This window comes from Carcharhinus amblyrhynchos, chromosome 4 (assembly GCF_965287045.1).
Source record: "Carcharhinus amblyrhynchos chromosome 4, sCarAmb.v2.hapA, whole genome shotgun sequence".
NCBI classification, from domain to species: Eukaryota; Metazoa; Chordata; class Chondrichthyes; order Carcharhiniformes; family Carcharhinidae; genus Carcharhinus; species Carcharhinus amblyrhynchos.
Window position 1 is genome coordinate 72,661,413 of NC_137327.1, and position 26,768 is coordinate 72,688,180.

The window sequence follows — 26,768 nt, forward strand, 5'->3', positions numbered from 1 at the left end:
AGTTTAAAAAAAGTAATATATTAAAATCATTTCCAGGCCTACCAATTAACTCAATACCAATCATGTGAGTAAGCTGTTAAAACTTGCAACTCATAAATAACATATCAGAATCTTAAGCCAACATCTGACCATTTGACCTGGAGTTAGAATAGATTCTAAAATGTGCATCAGCACAACAGTTAAGATCATACTGCCGAAATTTACAACTTTAAAATTCTGGAAACAGAAAGCAACAACCACATTTCTGCAGTTCTTGCAAAACTATTTCAACAGTACAATAACTCAATTTTCTAGTTACCATAGTTAAGCGTCACAAGAATAAGGATTATCACCTTTTTTCACTATATATATCCAAGGTTACCAATGACAAAGATTGGTGGTAAGAACAAAAGATATGTTGATGGAATTTTTGCTGAGACAAGGAAAAACGTAAACTTCCATTGATTATTGTGAGGAGAGATGCTCTTCTGGTTAAGGAAGATTGTGAAGAACCTCTATTTACAGCACCACTTCGAGTTATTAAAAACACTGAAATTAAAAATGCGAATCAGCAATTTTTTTTACTTCTAAGCATTGTTCAAAGAACAAAGGGACGGCAATGGAATTATTCCTTGAAATGTCACAAAGTCGCACGTGAGAAACGCAAGAAAGGCTAGCCCATCCAACATTAGCTTATGTTATGGCTCTCCCATGTTCCAAGATGGAACAATTGCGGAGTTAGGCATCTTGCTGAGAGCAAGAAAACGTGCAAATTTTTACTGGAGGAGCATGAAAGAGACCATCTGAGGAGTTGCTCCTCCAATCACAGGTTCCCTCTCCTAATCGTGCTGCTTGCAGAGTCAGCAAGGGCAGGAGGGATCAATTGGGAAAACTGGACTGGCAGCACTGGAGAAACAGGAAAGAGAGGTAGCAGCAGATTCAGTGTGAGAGGGGAACAGAGAGAGAGAGAGAGAGAGAGAGAGAGAGAGAGACCAAGGAGCGGGGAGATAAGGGAGGAGGGTTCTCAGAGCCAGAGATAGAGGTGGTGTGAGCAATAGGCAATATGGCTCACCTTGAACTTAGCAATTATTTTATAAATATGATCTACAAATTTCTTTGAGAAAAACTTTATTTTTCCTTCTAAAACCCTCCTCCTGGGCTTGCCTCGACAAACTACTCCCAAAACAACAATGACCAAATAAACTTGCTTCCTTTACCTTTGCCCAATAAACTATTTTGGAAGTAAAGGATCAAGACAGAAAAACTACTGCAAGGGAAATTGAGTTTTTTTTGTTCCCCTTAGATTTTTCTTCAAATGTTTCCACTTTTTTGGCAGCTGTGTTTTTATTTTTTAAAAAGAATGGTTGTTTTGTGCAGAAATGTTGGAGTCCAGTCAACCCAGAAGAGTCCAACCTTCCAGGCCTCGAGTTTGCTTTAATATCAGCCACTAGAGGACGACGACAGGGTGCGTGCACATGGGGGGTTTGGAATGAAGGAAAACTGTTTAATTGTTGTTGAATTCATCATCAGCTGCCCTGCATTAAGGATATTGTTTCTTCAATATCTTTTAAATAAGGCATAAAGTAAGTATGCAAATTCCTGCTTTGAGAACAATTTGGTTTGAAACTTAAATCATTAGATCAAAGGGGCCCTGAAAATCAAAAGATAGGGCCCCAGTAATCAAAAAGTAGCCCTTGAGACAATCTCGATGATTGCTCTCGGAAAGAAGAATAATTTTGACCTCTACTTGTAAACTGAATCATTGGGTACAAGAGCATTAGTAATGAGCACCGTATTCAGTAAAAAGTCTGTACCCACGTACCTAAAGTAAATCTAAGTACTTTAGACATTTAACAAATTGTTTCAACAAGCTAAAATGATTGTTTTCCACATACCTGTGCGGTAACAACTTTGTCCCCACTGGTTGCACTTGCAAGATCTAATGAATGCTGTAGTTCTTTGGCTAGGTTCTCTACAGCAGTGTTGGGACTCACGAGTCCACTGGATGCAACAGGATCAGCTGGAAATGTATTTAAAAAAATGACAGCACTTCTAAACTAGAATTTGTGACTCAAACTCATTACATCAAATGGCTTTTAGAGCACAGTAATAATTATGCACCAATAAATAAATTCAATGTCTCTCAGAAATTAAATATTACTGTTAAAAGTAACTCCTCATAAACAGTCCCTGTTAGCACTGTATGACAGTATTTGCCAAGTCACAACTCTTGAACACAAGAGGCAAATTTAAGGAGGGGTACAAAATAAGGACAAAGAAGACTGCAAAAGAAGTACGTTGAAAGAAAGCAACATCTCAGATTTAAACATGTCAATGTGAATGTTTTGTTAAGGGGTTCAAAGCTTTAAAGCTACCTTTAAAAAAAAGTCAAGCCTTATGCAGCAATTAGAATTGACAAATTAATAATTATTTAATCATATGTGGGGTGTAAATGTATACAAATTCCAAGCATTCAAAAAAGGATGCTTTAAGAAGATAGCTGCCATGTCCTTTCCAATCTGTTGATTCTGTTTACACTGTTATCAAATAGAAACTACTTAATTTTCCACTGATTTATAATTTCAATCGTTAGAATTGGTCAGGAAGTTACATTACAGCAGCTGTCCCCTAAGCACAAATATATACCAGCCAGTATTTATCCCACTCCAAGGGGATTTTCCCAGTAACTTCATTGCAGTGTTAATATAAGATACCTGTGACATTCTTAAATAAACTTTAAAACACGAGAATAGTCCTTTTCTGTTGCACAGCTATAGAATGTCCTATGGCTGGTTATTCCTTGAGTAAGGTTAGCTTTCAACTTTGTCAGTCTGTTTTAATCTTTCAAACTAGCATTTTACTCAGCCATCCGGATTTGGAGAGCCAACGTCTGCTTCAATTTAGTATTATTATTCAAAAATAGATCAAGGCACCCTGATCATCACTTGATTAAATACAATCAGCCTTCAATTAGTACAGAAAGAAGTACCAAATTTGGTTATATAACTAGCCAACTGTACATTTGTTTCTCCTGCCCGTAGAACTTGTCACTTCAGACCACGTCATTTCCTGAGTGGCTATCTATTGTTTTTAAACGCAGTTCACAGCAGAGTTAACAATCAACTGCAAGTGCAGCCTTTAAATAAGAGGAAATTCTGTTCACCAGTAATACCTGAGTAGAAGTTATTTTTGATTCCTGCACAGAACAAATTTTAGACATCTGCTTTGATGGATTTGCATCAATTACATCCATTAAGTCACCAACCAATTTATCTAATTTGTTTTAGTTCTAACTGAGGAGCTTAGATTTGGTCAGCTTCAGAATGGTTCCAATGAATGTAAGCATAAAGCTATACCTACTAAGTACACAGTGAGTGAGATGTTAGCTTGGAAGTTTAAAACAGACAGACAAAATTGAAACCTAACCTTACTCAAAGAGTAACTAGCCGAGGACACTCTATAGCTGTGCAAAAGAAAAGGACTATTCTACCTCTTAGTATTATAAAGTTTATTTCAAGCATATTTTGTCACAAGTATTTTATATTAACACTGCAATGAAGTTACTGTGACTATCTCCTGGGGATGGATTCTCGTCAATGAACACAAGATTTACTACAAAGACAGGTGATAAAAACAGGTGCAAATCAGTGACAGACATTGGCACACAACCAAGAAACAGATCAAAATACTTACATTCAGGGCTAATTTCAACTCTTGAGCAATGCAGGCCATATTATGAAATTATGCTATTTTCTAACAGAATATTTGACAATGTTTCACAGGCTATCATAAAAATTGAATATACAAATCTAGCAATTTATTCTGCAAATATTTCCTACCACAAGAAAAGATAAAAAGCTGACCTAATCAGGTATGACTGAGCAAAACATTAACAGCAAAAACAGCTGCAGCAAATGTTCTTAATATACAGCAAGTCTTCTGTATTGCTGCTCAATTTATGCCACTTAATTCTCACATCTATTTTTGTGTAGTTGTACACAACATTTCCAGTGTAATTGCAACAACCACGATCAAGCCATCAAAACATATATAATTTCATTTTCTACACAGAATAAGGATTACCTTTAAAGCAGAGTTGGGCAAATAATTATACTACATGTTTGTTCTAAACAGTTATTTGAACACAGAAACAAATTAATCAAGTTTTATTAACGTAAGTTACTCCTACTACATAATTCTGAAGCATAACAGAAACCCTGGCTTTGCAAAGTATTCTATTTGTCACTGGCAAGCAAACCATTTACGAAATTGGTTCAAAAGGAGTGACAAACAATACTTAGCAAAGCTTCTGAAGTGTGAACATACATCTTAGAAAGAGAAGACAGATTTCATCTGTATATTATGTCTAAGACAGTGATTCAAAGACCTTGGAGTCAGCAGAACTGTACTGAGCTATTCAATAGTTAATCATGATGCCACACATTCATTTTACATAACAAATCAAATGACACACATCAGCAACCCACCAAGGATTTTGCACCATTATCTTCCAATGCCACAACCTCTACCACCTAGGACAAGTGCAGCAGATGCATCAGAACACACCCCTGCAGCTTCCCCTCCATACCTCACCTGACTTGGAAGTACGCCACCATTCCTTCGCTATAACTGAGTCAAAATCATAAAACTCTTTTGCAGACAGCACTGTGGGTGTATCCACATTGCATGGACTGCAGCAGGTCAAGAGAACGGCTCACACCAATGACAACAAACGTTGGCCCAGCCAGCGAAAAAAAAAATTAAAAGCACTTGGACAAATGGAACTTAGTAAGTCAAGACTGGTGAAATCGGCACTATAATGATGACAACAGCGTCGCTCTAAAATAAACGGATAGCTATATATTTGGACATTCTCTGCAAAACATTTTTAAAACCCTCTTCGGCCAGGGAATAAAGTATCATACATCAAGACATGATGCAGAACTGAAACTGTTCATATCAGAACCTTTGAATATTTTAAAGACAGAGGTAGGTACATTCTTGATTAGCAAGGGGCTGAAAGGTATTGAAGGTAGGCAGGTATTTGGGATTGAGTTTACAATCAGATCAGCCATGATCTTTTTGAATGGCGGAGCAGGTTCAAGGGACTGAGTGATCTAATCATGCCCCTAATTCGTAGTATGTTCATAGCAATTCCACTTACCATCTAGACCTAAAGAACTATGCAGCTCCAAGGTGGTTTCAATTTTCTTCTTTCGAGGAGGAGGAGCAGGCCTTGCAGGCGGCGGTGGCCGGGGAGGAGGAACACTTGATCCTGGTGGTGGAGGTCGTAATGGTGTGGGTTTCTTGGTGCTAGCTACTATATCAGGTTCCACATTAATCTGCCTTGGTAGTTTTGAAGGTTGCAGTTCCTCGGGTGATAGCACGTCATGGAGAGGGGCACAGTCTGTAGAAACATGTTCTAAAATGTCTGCTTTCTTGACCACTTTGACCTCCTCAGTGCTATTTGACGACTGTTGTGAAGGTGTAGAAGAGTCTTCACTGCATTTATCCAGACACAAATTGCTAACATAGTCTGATGTTCCACTCCCATCATTCAGTGACAACGCTGAGAGCATTTCTAAAGATGGCAGAGTTGTCAGTGTATCTGATAAGAAGCTTGCCTGCTCAATCTTTACATCTGAACTGCTTTGCTCTGTCACATCCTTTGGCTTTGTGCACAATGGCTGTTCAACGTTTAAAAGTCCAGTGATATTGGTAAGCACATCAGCTTCAACTAATGCAGGAACTGCAACCTGGTCTGTTTTTAAAATGTTCTCCTCTTCACCAGTATCTAAGGATTCAGCTTTCAGCTGGCTCTTTTGTTGGTGCTCCTCTGCTGCTTTCTCAGGAACCTGAAAAGAATGAAAACCATGACAGAATTTATTGCAAGTTCAAAAGACCATTCACAAACATGAACTGGTTTCTATTTTTAAAATAAAAAGTCGACCATTTTTGTTTTGTAGACGAATAATGACTTAAATAATGCAACAGAGACTGAACTTCACAAGAAACTTGAGTTCAAATTGTCTCCTTAACTTGAGACAAAAATGGGAAATTAGGAGCGGGAGGGGGACAGCCGCGGGCGAGCGGGATGGGGGCCTTTGTTCTTCTAGATGGTGACAGTTGTATGGGGAGTTTTGGACAAGTGCCATTATCAAAAATTAGAGACATACCTTTCCTAACTTGCTCTTGCAGTTTAAGAAAACGCTTGTATGCACTAAGGGTGATACAAGCTTGGAAGTCTTTAACAAATGGCAACAGCTGCTAAGTAGACAAGCTGATTGATTTTGGTCAACACCAGCTCTGCAACTGAGGCTACCAACTCAAATTCCATTTTCCTACTCGCAATTTTTGAACATTCCTTTTTAAATACTTATCCAATTTCATTTTAATTGCTTTATACTCTCATCTTCAACAACTATTTTTGATAAAGCATTCAATATCTTATAACTGTGAAAATATTTATTTCCCACATTAGTTGCTTCTGTTGATAATTTAAAGTCTACAATTTTTTGCTGTCGCTAAGGGAATGCATTTTGTGAGTTTACAGCTATGATGGGATGGCTTTTTAAGACATACCCAGCAACACAAGTAGGCTATCTGATCGTTTAAAAAAATCTGATCCACACAAGGTCTCCATGAAATCCTTCCAAAGTTTTTTTAAAAGTTTATTTATTAATGTCACAAGAGGGCTTACATTAACAGTACAATGAAGTAACTGTGAACATCCCTTTTTTCTAAGTGATCCTACTCATAGGTACATTCAGCATGACAGAATGGTACGTTAAAATTATTTTTTATTCATTCGTGAGATGTATTCAGTGGTGGCCAGGCCAGCATTTATTGCCCATCCCTAATTGCCCTCGAGGTGGTAGTGATGAGCTGCCTTCTTGAACTACTGCTGTTGATGTAGGTACATCTACAGTGCTGATAAGTTGGGAATCTTAAGATTTGAATCCAGTGAGTGAAGGAACAGCGATATATTTCTAAGTCAGGACAGCGACTGTTTAGGAGGGGAACCTCCAGGTGGTGGTGTTCCAATGTCTGTGCTATCCTTCTAGATGGTAGCAATCATATGTTGAAGAAGCCTTGGTAAGTTCCTGCAGTGCAACTTGTAGATGGTCAACATAGCTGCCACTATTCATCAGTAGTGAAGGGATTGAATGTTTGTGGTTAGGGTGCTAGTCAAGCAGGTTGCTTTGTCCTGGATGATGTCAAGCTTCTTGAGTGTTGTTGGACTGCACACATCCTGGCAAGCTATGACAGATTGTAAAACATAGCAAAACAAAAAAAAATGGACCAGTGCCATATTGCATACCAATCCTGCAGCTCGTATGTTAACACATTATGTCCATCAATGTGGTGAAATATTTGTTGACTTCTCATCATACAAGTTTAAACCGTACAGATTATTCATTAAAAATTTGGAAAAATGCTGTAGCAGATTACAAGCAAAATAGCAAACCTCATCTTTATCTTCATTATTATGATCAAATGGAAAATCTTGATCAAGTTTCTGTGCTCTGTTGTCCATTATATCCTGTTAGGGAATAACAAAAAAATGAAAGTACCATTCAACCATGCTGTCTCCAAAGATTTATCTGTAAAAAAGATATCATTTCTTCCCGTTCATCTTTCAATCTCATGGCATATTACGTTCTGAGATTTCAAGTCCTGCATTGTAAAAAAAAATTGAATTCAACGTTTCATTCAGAATGTTTGTATTAACCTGAAATAAAAAAGTAACTGTTTAATAAGCATGTCATTTTTGCGCTAAATTAACAATCCAGGAATCTCAAATATTAAGCTGCCACAGTACTATCTTTTCAGTAACTATACTGCCTTTCAGAAATTTTTTCAACGTTTGCCCATCAAGCTTTGTCCAACTGACTTGTAAATACTTGATCTACTCATTTCTCCTTTTACAAGTAGTGACATAACACTGGAGAGCAGAACCAAGAGACAAAAGAATATGAGAAAGAACAATAATGAGCAGAGCTGGGGAGATAAAAACCCACGAGGAATTACAAGACTGAGCATGGAGCTGATAAGTAAAAGAGCACAAGAGAGAGTTAGAGTGAAGCCAGGGAGATAGAACAGCACAAGAAAGAGCAAGACAGAGCGATAAAGGAGTGCTGTTGTTGAAGAGTCATTGAGGAGCATCTTGGCTCAGTCACCATAACTGCGGAGGAGTTTGCAGATGACCTTGTGCTCAACTGGAAGAGGAACAGTCAATAAACACGGGTTCAGAGAGTGACATGGGACCAACCAAAGTAGCTGATTGGTAAGTCCTGATGAGTACTTTCCACCCACTAAAGTAATTCATTGCTTATAACTGAAATGGGGACTCAATGAAAAAAAAGAGTACAGAATAGTACTGTCGAATTAGAGGGTTTACCTCAATTGGCTAGATAGCTGATTCATGATGTAGAACAATGCCAACAGCGCAGATACAATTCCTGGACTGGCTAAGGTTATTCTCAACAATGCCCCTCACCTGAAGTGTGGTGATTCTCAGGTTAAATCACCCTTTGAGGGACAGCGCAGCCTATGATCATCTGAGACTATAGTGACTTACCAAACACTTCAATTACAATTGTAAAACATAAGAAACAAAGTTCATAAGTAACATAAATAAGGCCCTTAGCTAACTTTTTTTTAGAAAGGGAGCTATGAACTTAATCGAAAGGGATGTCATGGCAGGAGATCTCAGACCCATGATATGCTCCTCCTGCACTATGTAGGAAATAGTGATGACCGTGTGTGCAGAAGGTATGGGCAAATGCAGTTTCTAGCTAACCGGATTTTGGAGCTGAAGCTGCAGGTGGACTCACTGTGAAGCATCAGGACACACGGCAAGCCGTAGATAGTATGTTTAGCGAGGTCATCACACCGCAGGTGAGGATTGCACAGCCAATAATGGAATGGACGACCATCAGGAACAGTAAAAGACTCAGGAAGGTAGCACAGGAGTCCCCTGTGGTCATCATCCCCCTTGCACACATATATATCGCTTTGGATACCATTGGTGAGAGGGTGGGGAGGGGAATGGTGTGGATGGCTTCTCAGGGGAAAGTAGCGGCAGCAGCTTTTCAACACCATGAGTGGCTCCGCTGCTCAGAGTGGAGGGAGGAAAATGAATGGCAGGGCTGTAATGATAGGGGATTCAATAGTTAGTGGCACAGACAGACTCTTCTGTCACCACAAACGTGAATCAAGGATGATATGTGAACATCTAGTGGTGATGGCACACATTGGGACCAACAACATAGGTAAACCAAGGGATTAGGATGTAAATTCAGTACAGGAAGTTCGGAGATGAATTAAGATGCAGGATTCCAAATGTAGTAATCTCAGGATTACTCCCAGTTCCACACACTAATGAGAGCACAATAAGAAGGCAAACCAAATGAACACATGGCTGGAAAGATAGTGTAACTGGGAGGGATTCAGATTCTTGAGGCACTGGGACAGGTTCTGGGGAAGGTGGGTGTTGTACAAATCTGTGATACAAATCTTGAGCTATATCCAGGCAGAGTTGGAACCAGCGTCCTTGTGGGGCTTTTTCCTTGTTCTGTTTGAGAGCATTTAAACTAGTATGGCAGGGCTAAGGGATCCCAGGAGTAGGATCAGATAGATCAGATTCAGATCAGCAAAATGGAGATAGAACATTAGCTCGTGATGTGGAAGACGTAATGACAGACTTGGAATTACAGGAGAAGCAATGTTTAAAAAGTGTCTACCAAGGGAAATTGACTGGATTAAACTGTTTATATTTCAATGCAGGGAGTATTATAAACAAGGTAGGTGAGTTAAGGGCACAGCTAGACACATGGCAACAAGATGTAATTGATATAACGGAAACTGGCAGCTCAATATCCCTCAGTATAGAGTTTTCAATTATGATAAAAAAGGAGGGACAGTAGAATTCGTAGTAAAAGAATCAATTCCGGTTGTGAGAAGGGGTGATATATTAAACGGTTCATCAAATGAGACTTTTATGGATTGAGCCTAAAAGGAGGGGTAGCCACACTACTGAGAGTATACTACAGATCCCCAATTACTGAAAGGGAGATAGAAGAACAAGTAAGTAGGCAAATTTATGCTGGTAAGAACAGGAGGACAATAATAGTAGCAGACTTTAACTATCCCAATATCAAGTGGGATTCAAACAATATAAAAGGCACTGAGGGAGAAAAATTCACGCGCTGTGTCCAGAATTTTTTTCAACCAATTAGTGACAAACCCAACAAAATATGCAATTCTAGATCTAGTCTTGGGGAATGAAGAGCAGCAAGTGGGTGCAGTGACAGTTGTCAACCATATTGGGGATAGTGATCATAATGCATTTAGATTGAATAGTACCATGGAAAAGGGTAGAGATAAATCAGGAGTAAAAATTTTGAATTGGTTGTTGGTGGGGGAGGGGGGATTTTTGCAAAAACGAGAAGGGACTTGACTGACATGGGATTGAACAGTACTGTTAGAGAATGAATCAGTGGGAAGCACTAAAAGGCAAGATCCTCAATGTACAAGTTGACATGTCACCTTCAAAAATAAGAGTGGTACTGCCAAATGTAGACCCCCCCTCCCCCTGCCCCGTTTGCCTGGAAGAACAATATCAAACAAAAAAAGAAAGCGTACAATAGGCAATGATTGTGCCTTTCTTTCTAATCCAATTCACCCTAGGTTATCCCCTCACCAACACAAACTCCATTACAACACCCTTCCACAATTTTAAATGAAAATTGTGTTCAGCATAAGTTCATTTTCTGCAATCTTAGACCGTCGTTAAAAAAACATTGTGCCAAAACAAGTCTCACCCACAGAACTGGCAAATAAATGATTTTTAAAACTAGCTTTCTTTCAAAAAGCTGCCCAATTATGATTTTTCATTCAGCAATATACAACATGTCTTTGTCCAAAGATTCTCAAAAAAACTGGAAATGGAAACAATTCTGTACATAATTTGTACCAGCTGCAACTAAAGCTGAAATATTACACTTTTTTAAAATAAGAATTTTCTTTCCTTGGTCATCATCAATTTGAGTGATATTTAATGTTATCACCAACAAAACACAAATTGAATGGATGTGGTAAGACATATAGTTCACTTGAGCAACAAAGAGTGCAAGCAAGAACAGCTTATTCAAAACATATGGCAATGGCACCTCTGGTAATGGTTCCAATCATCCATGCTAGCAGCATAGCTAAAGGAGGACTATTACGAATGTAGTGTTCTTGGAGATGAGAAAGAAGGAAGCAAGAGTCCATGCAAAATGGGAAATCCTCGCACAAGGAACCTGAACTGCATTGGCTGAGTTAAGATTCATGTAATAAGATAAACGAGGGGATGTAATAAAATCGTATTGAGGGGAATAAAAAAGGTGATGGAATGTTAAGTTATAGTCAATAAATGTATTTAGCCAGCAGATTGTATTTGTCACCCCATATACCAAAATCTTGCAATTGGCTGATATGCAAAAGAAACTTCTTAGCCAACATTATTCAATCTTAAAGGGACTTCTTCATGGCAGAGAGCCAAACTATTTTGAAGAGGTACATGGTGATACTGATAATTAGTTGCTTTAAATACAGATTTAAGCAAATACTATTTACCTAACATCTGTATACTTTGAAAGCAATGTCAACGATCGTAGCTTTTATAGTGAAAATAACTTTTTAATGTCATTGCTCTGCTTCAGATCATGGCAGATTAAAATACATTACAATGCACTTACAACTGAAAATGATGTGAAACAGCTTTGTTTCAAAGCAATGTTATAATACTGTAGTACAAGTTCTTAGAGTTAACACTCTATTTTGCTTCTGAGCCAATTCAGATCCTAACTCCAGAGTTAGACTGAATCCAGCATTGGTGGAAAGGGAAATTATTTACCATTTTAGCAATTTAAGATCAACTCTCATTTAAAATAAAAAGCTCATCAGAACAACATATATTTAAAATACTCAGGTTCACAATCCAGTTAGCTCAGAAGTCAAAGAACAAACTGTGAAAATTTATAGCACTAACTTGTGCATCTATTTGCATATTTCTCAGAAGTTAAACCATTACAGCTGATTTTTATTCAGCGAGTTGTTGTCTGGGAATCTGAAAGGCGACTGGAAGGAGATTGGATGATAACCATTAAAAATCAGATAAATATTCAAATGGAAAAAGCTTGTGAACTATGAGGCAATTGCACAGGAGTGGACTTAACTGGCTAGATCTTTCAAAGAGCAGGACTAAACATGTTGGGCTGTACCAGTTCAATTGTGAACAGACCCTGCAAGGAATTTCAAACAAGTATTAAGTTTTCTTCCACTATATGCAGCAAGGTCTGGCAGCATAAGTTCATTTGCCTTTTGCAGTGCACATTTGATTTATTTTATAAAGAGGAACAATGTGTGATAAATATTTCCACAAAATCCCAAAGTTTGCTAATTGAAATTCCGAGAATAATCAACATCCTCAAACAGTTAATTTCATATACTTCATCGTTCTTTTATCTTGGACTAAATGGAAGGTTTGACACTTTAGGAGCCAGTCATCTGTGACCTTGGCATTTCTGGTAAAAATACAAGATTTAAGAACATAAGAAATAGGAGCAGGAGTAGGCCATCTGGCCCTTCGAGCCTGCCCCGCCATTCAATAAGATCATGGCTGATCTGTCGTGGCTCAGTTCCACTTTCCGGCCCTCTCCCCATAACCCTTAATCCCCTCTCTTATCAAAAACCCATCAACCCGCTTCTTGAAAATATTTAGCGAGGCAGCCTCCACCACTTCAACGGGTAGAGAATTCCAGAGATTCACCACCCTTTGAGTGAAGAAGTTCCTCCTCAACTCCGTTCTAAAACGCCCCCCCTTTATCTTGAGGCTGTGCCCCCTAGTCCTAGTGTCTTTTTTGAGCGGGAAGAGTCTCTCCACCTCTATCCTATCCATCCCATTCATCATCTTATACGTCTCAATGAGATCTCCCCTCATTCTTCTAAACTCCAACGAGTACAAGCCTAGTTTATTCAGCCTCTCCTCATAGCTCAACCCCCTCAACTCCGGTATCAGCCTAGTAAACCTCCTCTGCACTCCCTCCAAGGCCAAAATATCTTTGCGCAGGTGCGGCGCCCAAAACTGCACACAGTACTCCAGCTGCGGCCTCACCAATGCCCTATACAGCTGCAGCAAGACCTCCCTACTTTTATATTCAATCCCCTTCGCTATGAAGGCCAGCATCCCATTTGCCTTCCTGACCACCTGCTGCACCTGCAAGCTGGGTTTTTGCGACTCATGCACAAGGACCCCGAGGTCCCTCTGCACCGTCGCCTGCTGCAGTTTTTCGCCACGTAAGTAATAGTCCTTCCTACCATTCTTCCTACCAAAGTGGACCACCTCACACTTGCCAACATTAAATTCCATTTGCCATTTCCTGGCCCATTCGCCCAGCCTATCTAGATCCTTCTGCAGACTCTCCACACCCTCCGCACAATTTGCCGTTCCCCCAATCTTGGTGTCATCCGCAAATTTCGACACCCTACACTCGGTTCCCTCCTCCAGATCATCTATATAAATGGTAAAAAGCTGAGGCCCCAGCACCGACCCCTGGGGCACTCCACTAGTCACCATCCGCCAATCCGAATAGCACCCGTTGACCCCCACTCTCTGCCTCCTATTTGACAACCAATCCTCTATCCACGCTAACACCCTACCCCCAACCCCAAGTCCCCTGACCTTCTGCAATAACCTCTTGTGAGGTACTTTGTCAAACGCCTTCTGAAAATCCAGAAAGACCACATCCACCGGCTCTCCTCTATCGACCGCCCTAGACACATCCTCATAGAACTCCAGTAAATTTGTCAGACACGACTTCCCTTTCATGAAACCGTGCTGCGTCTGCTCTATCAAGCAATTCCATTCAAGATGCCTCGCAATTTCCTCCTTAATGACGGATTCTAACATTTTACCTACCACAGACGTTAAACTAATTAGATCTTAACATATCTGCACACCAAGCACTGCTAAATTTAGTCAACTTGACAAAGCGGCTAACATACAGTTGTGTTAAGGTCTTTATGTGGCAGAACAGTAATTTCAAAATGACCAATAACAAAACTAAAAATGTCTCAAGTGCTTCAGCGAATTAATTGCCTTTTTGAATGAAGGATTCATGTTGGCAAATTTGATAGCTGTAGTATGCAGCAACAATACATCACAAAGATATAACAATATTTTTGGTGTTATTAGTTGAAGTACGAGTATTGGTTAGGGTACCTTTAAAACTGTCTCCTGTTTGAACAGCATAATAGGATCTTTAATATATGGACAGGAAGACATAACAGTAGTTAAATATATTACTGCAAGAAAAGCATGACCAACAATGCAGTGCCTTCTCAGTACTGCAATGAACTATTAGTCTTGATAATGTGCTCAACTCCTGCTCTATAGCACGTACATAATTTCCTACCACAAGGCAGGAGCCCAATAAAGCAAGCCAGACACATTTGCAGTAAAACTGTACTATTAACCGAGAGTCAGATTTTATGTGTAGCACCATCCATGTTCCCAAGTCAATACACCTAAACTACAATTTGCTGCCAACATACAGTTTTCTCCATAGTACACCACAGACACTGTACGTGAAACAAAGCTGAATTTGATAGCACTGTAGAACTGCGCATTAACTCTGATATGACTCCAGATTTTGTTCTCCCTCTGCCCCAAACACACAGACTAATAGAACAGGGGTACTGGAAATATAATCTCCTCCACTAAGATTGCTGTATTTTGTAGATCAAGAGTGCCTACCTTTGAGGAGGTAGCGATCTTTGTTGGTGATCTAGGAGGGAAAAGAGAGACATGTTATTCTGATAGAGTAACTAGCAAGAAACATTTTAACATTACAACTTACGGTAACTAGCACCATTATATCACTAAGAATCTACAAGGCAGACACAATACTTTTGATAAATAAATATTTTTGTCTTCACACAAACAGGTGCATGAGAAGAGCTATAGCCAGATCAGTGTTGCAGCAAGACTCACATCAACTGAAACTGAAGCTGCCACCTGTGAAGTTGATGAGAATGGCTGGCAAATGGCATGTTAATTTCACAAGTTACACAACAGCTGAATTATAGATTTCTTGCAAAATGATTTCAGGATTAGTGAAGTATGGATGAACATCAATACACTGATTCAAATTATGCTCTGGTTCAGTTCAGGTGAGCATAAGGTACACAAGTCACATGTTGTGAATTGACAATATCTTTGGTGCTTACGTACAACCATTGTCAGCCAAAGAAAATGATCTACTTTAGAAAGCTCAACTTTTGAGAAGTCAAGCCTTTTAAGCTCACATCTCCAGAAAAAACTATGGTTCTTATGACCACAGCATTCAACTGAGTTTTTTTAATGCTTTAAATTTTACCACTACTGCCTTTTGATGGTGCTTGGTTTTTGACACCACCCATCAGCCTGAACTTGTATTTTTTATCTTCTACTGAAGTCCACTTTTCTTCTCAGTGCAGTTTTAACTTGAAATGATGCTTTTTCTTCCACTTAGTATCTTTATGTCTCAAGAATCCTATCACCAAGGCTGAGGAATCTGAATTTAATTTTTTTTAAATACAATTCTCTGAATCTAAAAATTAGTCTTGGGGCTCTCCTCAATGCCAATTTTGGACATGGTGTTTTTGCCTTCACCAGAATTGAGCGCAATATTCAATGACCAGGCCAGGTTGAGCCTTACATAATTTTTAAAGCAGACTCAGACCTGTATTCCAATGAATCTACAATGCATCATAATGAAGTTTTTGTTGTTCATCATTTACATAGCAATAGATGCAGTTTTAAATCTACTGCCACCAGAGATTTAAGCCCTTCCTTCATCAAACTAGCTCCATAGTACATTTTCAATTTCTCTTAATGTGCGATTTACCCACTTACAAATTTTCTTTTTTTGTAGCTTTTTTCATTCATTCATTAGATACAGACAGCTAGAACTGCACTTATTGCTCATCCCTCATTGCTCTGGAGAAGGTGGTAATGCGCTGTGTTGGAAGGCGCTGTCATAAAGATGAGTTCCTGCAGTGCATCTGGTGGATAGTACAGACTGGTGCCACTGTGCCTCAGTGGTGGAGTGAGTGAATATTTATAGATGGGGTGTCAATCAAGCAGATTGCTTTGTCCTGGATGATGATATGCTTCTTGAGAGTTGTTGGAGTTGCGCTGAGCCAACTAAGTGTGTCCCATCACACCCCTGATTTGTGCCTTGTAAAGTGGACAGGCGTTGGGGAGTCAGAAGCAAGTTACTCACCCCAGAATTCCTTGTCTCTCTCTCTGACTTGCGCTTGTACCACAGTATTTATATGGCTAGTCTAGTTTAGTTTAGCATCTGAAGAGTCACAAATGGTATTGAACATTGTGCAATCATCAGTGAACATCCCTACTTCTGACCTTATGATAGACGGAAGGTCATTGATGAAGCGGCTAAAGATGGTTTGGCCTCAAACACTACCCTGAATAACTCTTGGAGTGATGTCCTGGAACTGAGATGATTGACCTTAAACAACCACAACCATCTTCCATTGTGCCAGGTATGACTGCAACCAGTGGAGCACTTTCCCCCTGATTCCCTTTTAACTCCAATTTTGCTAGGGCCTCTTAATGTCACACTTATCAAATGCTGCCTTGATTTCAAGGGCAGTCACTCTCATCCCAGCTCTTCTGGAGTTTAGCTCTTCTGTTGAAGCTTAAACATAGGTTGTAATGAGGTCAGAAGCTGGATGACCCTGGTGAAACCTAAACACAGCATCAGTGAGCAGGTTATTGCTAAACAAGTGCCACCTGATCACATTCTTGATGACCCCTGCAGTCACTTCACTGAAGATTGAGAGCAAACTAATGGTGCAGCAATTGGCCAGGTTAGGTTTGTCCTGCTTTTTGTATACAGAACATGCAAGGACAATTTTCCATGTTACTGGGTAGAAGTCAGTGTTGTAGCCATCCTGGAACAATTTGGCAAGGGGTGCAGTAAGCTCTGAAGCACAAATCTTCAGTACTATTGCTGGAATATTGTCAGGCCACATAGCCTTTGCAGTATCCAGTGTCTTCAGCAATTTTTGATATCATACAAAGTGAATCAAATTGACTGAAGGCTGGCACCTGTGATACTGCGGACTTCAGGAGGAGGCTGAAATGGATCATTTACTCAGCACATCTGGCTAAAGATTGTTGCAAATGTTTCAGCTTACCTTCTGCACTGATGTGTGGAGCTGCCGCCACCAGTGAATTGTTTAGTTGGTTCACCACCATTCATGCGGTACTACAGAACTTAGATCTGATCTATTGTTTGTGGAATCACATGTTCCTTATGCTGTTTGACACACAAGCAGTCCTGTATTATAGTTTCACCAAGTTGGCATTTCATTCCTAGGCATGCTTGGCACTGCTCCTGTCATGCCCTCTTGTACTCCTCGCTGAACCAGGGTTGATCTCCGGTTTGGATGATAATGGTGGGGTAGAGGTAATGCCAGGCCATGAGGTTACAGATTGTGATTGAGTAAAATTATGCTGCTGCTGGTGGCTCACAGCACTAGATCTATTCAAAATCAATCCCATTCGGCAGTGGTAGTATCACACAATTCAATGTTAAAGCAGGACTTTGTTTCCACAAGGACTGTGCAGTGATCACAGCTATCTGAGGCAGATAGGTTTGTGAGGATGTCAGGTACATTTTTCCCTTGTCAGTTCCCTCATCACCTGCCACAGGCCCAGTCTTGCGACTATAACCTTCAGGCTGTGGTCAGCTCAGTCAACAGTGGTATTACCATGCCATTATTGATGATAGACACTGAAGTACATTCTGTTCCCGTGTCACGCTCAGTGCTTCCTCCAAGTCATATTCAACATGCAGGAAAACTGATTATCCACTGAAGAGGCAGCATGTAGTAATCAGTAGGTGCTTTCTTTGCCAACGTTTGACCTGATACCATGAGACTTCATGCTGTCCATATTAATGTAGGAGACTATCAGGGAACTCCCTCCCAATTCTATACCATTATGCTGCCATTTCTGCTGGATCCATCTTGCCGGTAGAACATAAGAACATAAGAAATAGGAGCAGCAGTAGGCCATCTAGCCCCTTGAGCCTGCTCCGCCATTCAATAAGATCATGGCTGATCTGATAGTGGGTCCAGTTCCACTTACCCACCCGTTCCCCATAACCCTTAATTCCCTTATTGGTTAAAAATCTGTGACTTAAACACATTTAACGAGGTAGCCTCCACTGCTTTATTGGGCAGAGAATTCCAAAGATTCTCTACCCTCTGGGAGAAGAAGTTCCTCCTCAACTCTGTTCTAAATTCACTCCCCCGTATTTTGAGGCTATGCCCCCTAGTTCTTGTTTCCATTGTAAGTGGAAATAACCTCACTGCTTCTACCCTGTCTAGCCCCTTCATTATCTTATATGTCTTTATAAGCTCTCGCCGCAACCTTCCAAACTACAACGAGTACGGGCCCAGTCTACTCAATCTCTCCTCATTAGCTAACCCCCTCATCTCCGGAATCAACCTGGTAAGCCTTCTCTGTAACCCTTCCAAAGCGAATATATCTTTTTTTAAATAAAGGGACCAGAATTGCACACAGTACTCTCGGTGCCGTCTCACTGTTACCTTGTACAGTTGCAGCAAGACCTCCCTGCTTTTATACACAATCCCTCTTACGATAAAGGCCAACATTCCATTTGCCTTCTTGATTATCTCCTGCACCTGCAAACTGAGTTTTTGTGATTCATGCACAAGGACCCCCCCAGCCCCTCTGCACAGTAGCATGTTGTAATTTTTCACCGCTTAAATAATAGTCCATTTTACTATTATTCCTTCCAAAGTCGATAACCTCACACTTGCCAATGTTATACTCCATCTGCCAGATCCTTGCCCAATCACTTAGCCTATCCAAATCTCTCCGCAGACTTCGTGTCCTCCACGCAATTTGCTTTCCCACTCATCTTTGTGTCATCCGCAAACTTTGTTACCTACACGCAGTCCCCTCCTCCAGATCATCTATGTATATGGTAAATAGTTGAGGCCCCAGCACCGATCCCTGCAGCACGCCACTAAGTCACTGATTGCCAACCGGAAAAGCACCCATTTATTCCAACTCTCTGATATCTGTTAGATAGCCAATCCTCAATCCACGCTTACACTTTACCCCAACTCCGTGTACCTTTATCTTATGCAGCAACTTTTTGTAAGGCACCTTATCGAATGCCTTCTGGAAATCTAAATACACCACATCCACCTGTTCCCCTCTGTCAACCGCACTCATTATATCCTCATAAAATTCCAATAAATTAGTCAAACATAAATTTCCCTTCATGAATCCATGCTGCGTCTGCTCGATTGAACCATTCTTTTCCAGGTGTCCTGCTATTTCTTCCTTAATGATAGATTCCAGCATTTTCCCAACTGCGGATGTTAAGCTAACCGGCCTGTAGTTACCTGCCTTTCGTCTACCTCCTTTTTTAAATAGTGGTGTTACATTAGCTGTTTTCCAATCAGCTGGCACCTCCCCAGAGTCCAGCAAATTTTGATAAATTACAACTATTGCATTTGCTATTACTACTGCTGTTTCTTTTAGTACCCTGGGATGCATTCCATCTGAACCAGGGGACTTGTCTACCTTTAGTCCCATTAGCCTACCCAGCACTACCTCTTTAGTAATAGTGATCGTTTTAAGGTCCTCACTCGCTACAGCCCCATGACCGTCAATTATCGGTATGCTATTTGTGTCTTCCACTGTGAAGACTGACACAAAACAACTTGTTTAAGGCCTCAGCCATTTCCTCGTTTCCCATTATTAAATCCCCCTTCTCATCTTCTAAGGGGCCAACATTTACTTTAGCCATTCTTTTCCGTTTTATATATCTGTAAAAACTTTTACAATCAGTTTTTATATTTTGCGCTAGTTTACTTTCATAATCTTTCTTTTCTTTATTGCTTTCTTAGGAGTTCTTTGTTTTTTTTTTAAAGCTTTCCCAATCTTCATCTCCATCAAGGACAGTCACCTCAGCACCTCACTGTACCGCAAGCCCACAGACAACCTCACAATTCTCCACTTCTCCAGCTTCCACCCTAAATACATTAAAGAAGCCATCCCCTATGGACAAGCCCTCCGTATACACGGAATCTGCTCTGCCCGTTGAAGTGGTGGAGGCTGCCTCGCTAAATATTTTTAAGACGCGGGTTGATGGGTTTTTGATAAGAGAGGGGATTAAGGGTTATGGGGAGAGGGCGGGAAAGTGGAACTGAGCAGCGACAGATCAGCTATGATCTTACTGAATGGCGGGGCAGGCTCGAAGGGCTAGATGGCCTACTCCTGCTCCTATTTCTTATGTTCTTATGTATGAGGAGGATTGTGACAGACACTTCCAGACGCTGAAAGATGCCCTCATGAGAGCAGGATATGGCGTTCGACTCATCGACCAACAGTTCCGATGCGGCACAGCGAAAAACCGCACTGACCTCCTCAGAAGACAAACACGGGACACGGTGGACAGAGTACCCTTCATCATCCAGTACTTCCCTGGAGCGGAGAAGCTACGACATCTTCTCCGGAGTCTTCAACATATCATTGATGTAGACGAACATATTGCCAGGGCCACCCCCACTTCTTGCCTTCAAACAACCGCACAACCTCAAACAGACCATTGTTCGCAGCAAACTACCCAGCCTTCAGGAGAACAGTGGCCACAACACCACACAACCCTGCCACAGCAACCTCTGCAACACATGCCGGCTCATCGACATGGATGACATCATCACACGTGAGAACACCATCCACCAGATACACGGCACATACTCTTGCAACTCGGCCAACGATGTCTACCTAATACACTGCAGGAAAGGATGTCCCTAAGCATGGTACACTGGGGAGACCATGCAGATGCTACGACAACGGATGAATGAACAACGCTCGACAATCACCAGGCAAGACTGTTCCCTTCCTGTTGGCGAACACTTCAGCAGTCACGGGCATTCGGCCTCTGACCTTTGGGTAAGCATTCTCCAAGGTGGCCTTCACAACACATGACAGCGCAGAGTCGCTAAGCAGAGACTGATAACCAAATTCCGCACGCATGAGGACGGTCTCAACCGGGATCTTGGGTTCATGTCGCACTATCTGTAACCCCCATGACTTTGCAAAGCCTCACTTACTGTACTGTCTGGAGACAATACACATCTCTTTAAAATATGCATTTTCCACTCACATTGTCAGCATCTTTAAGTCTTGAATAGCAGGTTAGTTGTAAAGACTCACATTCTAATCAGTAATCTGTAAACTGTCTGTGCTGTTATATGCTCTGTCTGACGCCAGAACTCTCCATTCACCTGACGAAGGGGCAAACCCCAGAAAGCTTGTGAGTTTACTATCAAATAAATTGGTTGGACTTAAACCTGGTGTTGTCAGGCTTCTTACTGTCATTACACAGGACCAGATAAGAACATAAGAACATATGAAATAGGAGCAGGAGTAGGCCATCTAGCCCTTCGAGCCTGCCCCACCATTCAATAAGATCATGGCTGATCTGAAGTGGCTCAGTTCCACTTTCCTGCTTTCTCCCCATAACCCTTAATTCCTTTGTCTGTCAAAAACCTATCTCCCCATGTCTTAAATAATATTTAGCGAGGTAGCCTCCACCACTTCAACGGGCAGAGAATTCCAGAGATTCACCACCCTTTGAGTGAAGAAGTTCCTCCTCAACTCCATTCTAAACTGTCCCCCCCTTATCTTGAGGCTGTGCCCTCTAGTCCTGCTGTCCTTTGAGCGGGAAGAATCTCTCTACCTCTACCCTATCCATCCCTTTCATTATCTTATATGTCTCTATAAGATCCCCCCTCATCCTTCTAAACTCCAACGAGCACAGACACAGTCTATTTAGTCTCTCTTCATAGTCTAACCCCCTCATCTCCGGGTCCAAGATAGCTTGCTCCCTCGTAGATTCTGTAACATACTGTTTGAGCAAACCATCTCGATAGCATTCTAAGAACTCTTCCTCAAGTCCACCGTGTCCAACTTGAGTTGACCAATCAATATGGAGGTTAAAATCCCCCATGATTACTGCTGTAATTTTTACATGCATCTGTTATTTGTTTGTTTATAGCCCGCCCCACCTTGAAGTTATTATTTGGGAGCTTACAGACTACACCCACCAGTGACTTTTTCCCCTTGCTATTCCTTATCTCCACCCACATTGATTCCACATTTTGCTCCTTATAGCCTATATCGTCTCTCACGACCGCCCTGTCGTTGTCCTTAATTAACAGAGCTACCCCACCTCCTTTTTCTTCCTGTTTATCCTTCCGAATTGTCTAATACCCCTGGATATGTAGTTCCCAGTCCCAGTCACCCTGAAACCACGTTTCTGTAATGGCCACTAGATCATACCCATTTGTACTGATTTGTGCCATCAACTCATTCATTTTGTTTTGAATGCTACGTGCATTCAGGCAAAGTGTCTTTACGTTAGTCTTTCTTACCTGGACCTGATTTGTTAGTGCATTCTTTTGTTTGCATGCCCTGTCCCTTCCTGTCACAGACTGGTTATTCTTCCACAGACCATCTCCCTGCACTGCACTGACCACTTCCCTTCTCATGCTTGTCACCTTTTTTACGCCGCCTGAGGTTAGATTCCTGCTACCTTCTATACTCTTTGTTCTATTACGTGGTCTGGAAACTTTACTAACCTCTCCTGAGTCCTCGGCTCCTTTAACTAGTTGAAAGTCCTCATCACAGAGAGATGTCAGGGGTAAGTTTTTCACTCAGAGGGTAGTGGGTGAGTAGAATCGGCTGCCATCGGTGGTGGTGGAGGCAAAATCGTTCGGGTCTTTTAAGAGACTTCTGGATGAGTACATGGGACTTAATAGGATTGAGGGTTATAAGTAAGCCTAGTAGGTAGAGATAAGAGCAGTGCAACTTGTGGGCCGAAGGGTCTGTTTGTGCTGTAGTTTTTCTATGATTCTATTAACCTGCACTCCTACCCTCTCCTTTACCTTTGATTTCGTAATTCTCCATACAACTGAACCCTTCCCCCCAACTTTTTACTTTAAAGCACTATCTACAACTCTAGTTCTACGATTTACCAGGACTCTGGTCCCAGCATGATTCAGATGAAGACCATCCCATCAGAACAGGTCCCCTCTTCCTCAATACTGGTGCCAATGTTCCATGAATTCAAACCCATTCCTCTCGCATCAATCTTTCAGCTGCGCATTTATCTCCTTAATCTTACTGACCCTGTGCCAATTCGCTCGTGGCTGAGGTAGTAATCCAGAGATTATTACCTTTTTGGTTGTTTTTCAATTTAGCTCCTAGCTTTTCATATTCCCTTAGCAGAACCTCTGTTCCTGTTCTACCTATGTCGTTGGTACATACGTGGGCCACAACAACTGGATTTTTACCCTCCCACTCCAAGTTCCTCTGGATCCAGATGAGACATCCAGAACCTGAGCACCAGGCAGGCAACATAACCTTTGGGATTCTCGATCCTGGTCACAGAGAACATAAGAACATAAGAAATAGGAGCAGGAGTAGGCCATCTAGCCCTTCGAGCCTGCCCCGCCATTCAACAAGATCATGGCTGATCTGAAGTGGATCAGTTCCACTTTCCCGCTTTCTCCCCATAACCCTTAATTCCCCTGTCTATCAGAAACCTATGTACCCGTGACTTAAATATATTCAGCAAGGTAGCCTCCACCACTTCAACGGGCAGAGAATTCCAGAGACTCACCACCTTTTGAGTGAAGAAGTTCCTCCTCAACTCCGATCTAAACTGCCCCCCCCCCCCCCCGCTTATTTGGAGGCTGTGCCCTCTAGTTCTGCTATCCTTTCTAAGCAGGAAGAATCTCTCTACCTCTACCCTATCTAGCCCCTTCATTATCTTATACATCTCTATAAGATCCCCCATCAGCCTTCTAAACTCCAACGAGTACAGACCCAGTCTATTCAATCTCTCCTCATAGGCTAACCCCCTCATCTCCGGTATCAGCCTAATGATCCTTCTCTGCACTCCCTCCAAGGCCAATATATCCTTCCGCAAATGCGGCGACCAAAACTGCACACAGTACTCCAGATGCGGCCTCACCAGTACCCTGTACAGTTGCAGCAAGACCTCCCTACTTCTATATTCTATCCCCCTCGCTATAAAGACCAACATTCCATTCGCCTTCTTGATCACCTGCTGCACCTGCAAACTGGGGTTTTTGCGATTCGTGCACAAGGACCCCCAGGTCCCTCTGCACCGTAGCATGCTGCAGCTTTTCACCTGTTAAATAATAATCCCTCCTATTATTTCTACCAAAGCGGATAACCCCACATTTGCTGAAATTTGCAGAACAGTGTCAATGCCTCTAACTGTACTATCCCCAATTACAACTACATTTCTTTTTTCTCCCCCCACTTGAACGGCTCCCTGTACCACAGTGCTGTGGTCAGTTTGCTCACCCTCCCTGCAGTCCCCGTTCCCATCCACACAGGATCAAGAATCTCGAACCTGTTGGACAGGTTCAGGGACTGAGGCTCCTGGAACTCTACCTCCTGGATCCCTCTACCTGCCTCACTTGCAGCCACACCCTCTTGTCCCTGACCACTGGCTGAATTCAAGTTAGTTAGTCTAAGGGGTGTGACTGTCTCCTGAAACACAGCGTCCAGGTAACTCTCCCCCTCCCTGATGAGTTGCAGTGTCTGAAGCTCAGAATCCAGCTCATCAACCCTGAGCCAGAGTTCCTCAAGCAACCAACACTTATTGCAGACATGCTCACTGGGAACCATAATGGGATCCACGAGCTCCCACATCATCCAGGAACAACACGTCACCTGACCCTCCATCCTTATTTTATTTATTTAGTTTTTAAGTTTTTACAAACTAATAACTAAACCTACCCTGTCTCGCCCATTTCCACCTAAGCCCGTTGAGCCAAAGCCCTTCAGCTCTCACTCTGCTACCTGCTCACTCTGCTACCTGCTCACTCCGCTGCCCACTAACGACGCTGCTTGCTGGGTAGTGCGGCCTGCTTTTTATACCTCCCGCGTGCTTAAAAAAAAACTTTCCCAGGTCACCCTGCAGTTGGCCGACTTCTGCTTTTCACTTAAACTAGAAAAAAAAAGCCAGCGAAAAAGTAAGGAAAAAAAGTCAATCTCTTACCCTTTTTACTACAGCCACAAATCTTTCCTCTCTGCCTTGCTCCAGTCAAATAATAAGCTGTGAACAGGCTAGGATAGTGCATACCCAGGAATAATGATGGTAGTAGTATTTACAAGATATAATTTTGTGTCCTATGTCAGGCTGTTGCTTCACTAGTCTGTGAGGCAGCTCTCCCAATTTTGGCACAAGCCCCCAGAAGGTAATGGGGGCAACTTCAGAGGGTCAACAGGACTGAATTAGCCATTGCCATTTCTGATGCCAGATCAATGCCAGGTGGTCTGTCCAGTTTCATTCCTGATTAGACTTTCTAGTGGTTTGATACGACCTAATGGTTTGTTAGGCTATTTCAGAATGCATTTAATAATCAACCACATTGCTGCACATCTGGAGTCACCGGTACGCCAAACCAGGTAAGCACGACCAGAATCTGGAAATGCATCTTCCAGCCTGCTGAGAGCTCCACCCACATACTGACATCATCATGAAATTAATTTATGCTAATCCAAGTTTTACAGTGCTCTTGTCATGTCCAGTAAGGTTATATTCCTAACTTTCAAGACACAGAGCTTCTAAAAATTAATTTTAAAAAGTGGTCACAATGCTACCCAAGATTGTTGCCAAGAGTCAGGACCTTTTGTGATTTCCAGACAGATGAAGATTAACTCATACTGAATTATGCTTCTAGCAGATTCTTAACATAGAAATGATCTTAGATGCCTCTCTTGCATAGACACATACAATATGAAATTAGGTGTGAATTTACATTTCACAATGACTGGAAATTTACCCAAACTTAAGTCCAAACTTCATGGCTCCAAGTTCAAAGCTTAATAGAGTTGTGCAGAGACCAGTTCATCAGAGTACAGCAATCATTAAAATCCCATTGTGTTGTCACAGTTTCTAACTTTGAATTAATTGACAAAGCGGGGACTGGTCATGAGGGCGAAAAGAACAAAACTGTCTTCGAATAACCAATATTACTTACACCAAGCACTAGGGAGAGACCAGATCAGATTGAAACCAACAGAACAAGAGAGACAATTTCTCCAGCCAGAACAGAATGCTACCTAACAATCAGACAATTCAGGGGGCACAAGGGGACGAATTAATTTTACCTGCCTCCACAGAAACTCTACTACAACCTTATCTGGAAACCCAGAGACTTCCAACTTCCAATCATCTCCAAAGAACCATGAAAGAGAACCCCTCAAGGCCTACACTGTACACTTTAAAGACTCAATCTGAATGTGATATTCTTGAATTATCCTTTTAATATTCTAGCAGCATGCTTTATTCTCTAGAATCCATCTTTACCTGCACGTTTGTTTGTGCATCAGCGAGGGATTGTTTGTCATTGCATGTACATTTCAGGGTGTGGGAATTAACATTATCTTTTTTTCTGATTTACTCTTACCTGAGACCCTGCTTCATGTCTATTTCTAAAAAATCAATACTAAAAAAGTAAAACATTCTTTCAAAGCACATTTTATTGCAGACAACTGACAAGGAGAAAGGTGGAAGTCAATAGGAGGCAGAGAGTGGGGGTCAACGGGTGCTATTCGGATTGGCGGATGGTGACTAGTGGAGTGC

General features: G+C 41.5%; 1 protein-coding gene across 1 annotated transcript in view; it reads right to left on the minus strand.

Annotated features, from left to right (window-relative positions):
* Window positions 1-26,768, minus strand: part of wdr44 (WD repeat domain 44) — a 74,924-nt gene that overhangs the window by 33,928 nt on the left and 14,228 nt on the right. The window contains exons 2-5 of the mRNA XM_080187348.1: window positions 14,783-14,813; window positions 7,448-7,522; window positions 5,144-5,834; window positions 1,875-1,999 (exon numbers count right to left, since the gene is read on the minus strand). Of these exons, the coding sequence (XP_080043474.1) occupies window positions 1,875-1,999; window positions 5,144-5,834; window positions 7,448-7,522; window positions 14,783-14,813 (922 nt within the window). The remainder of the gene's footprint in view (window positions 1-1,874; window positions 2,000-5,143; window positions 5,835-7,447; window positions 7,523-14,782; window positions 14,814-26,768) is intronic.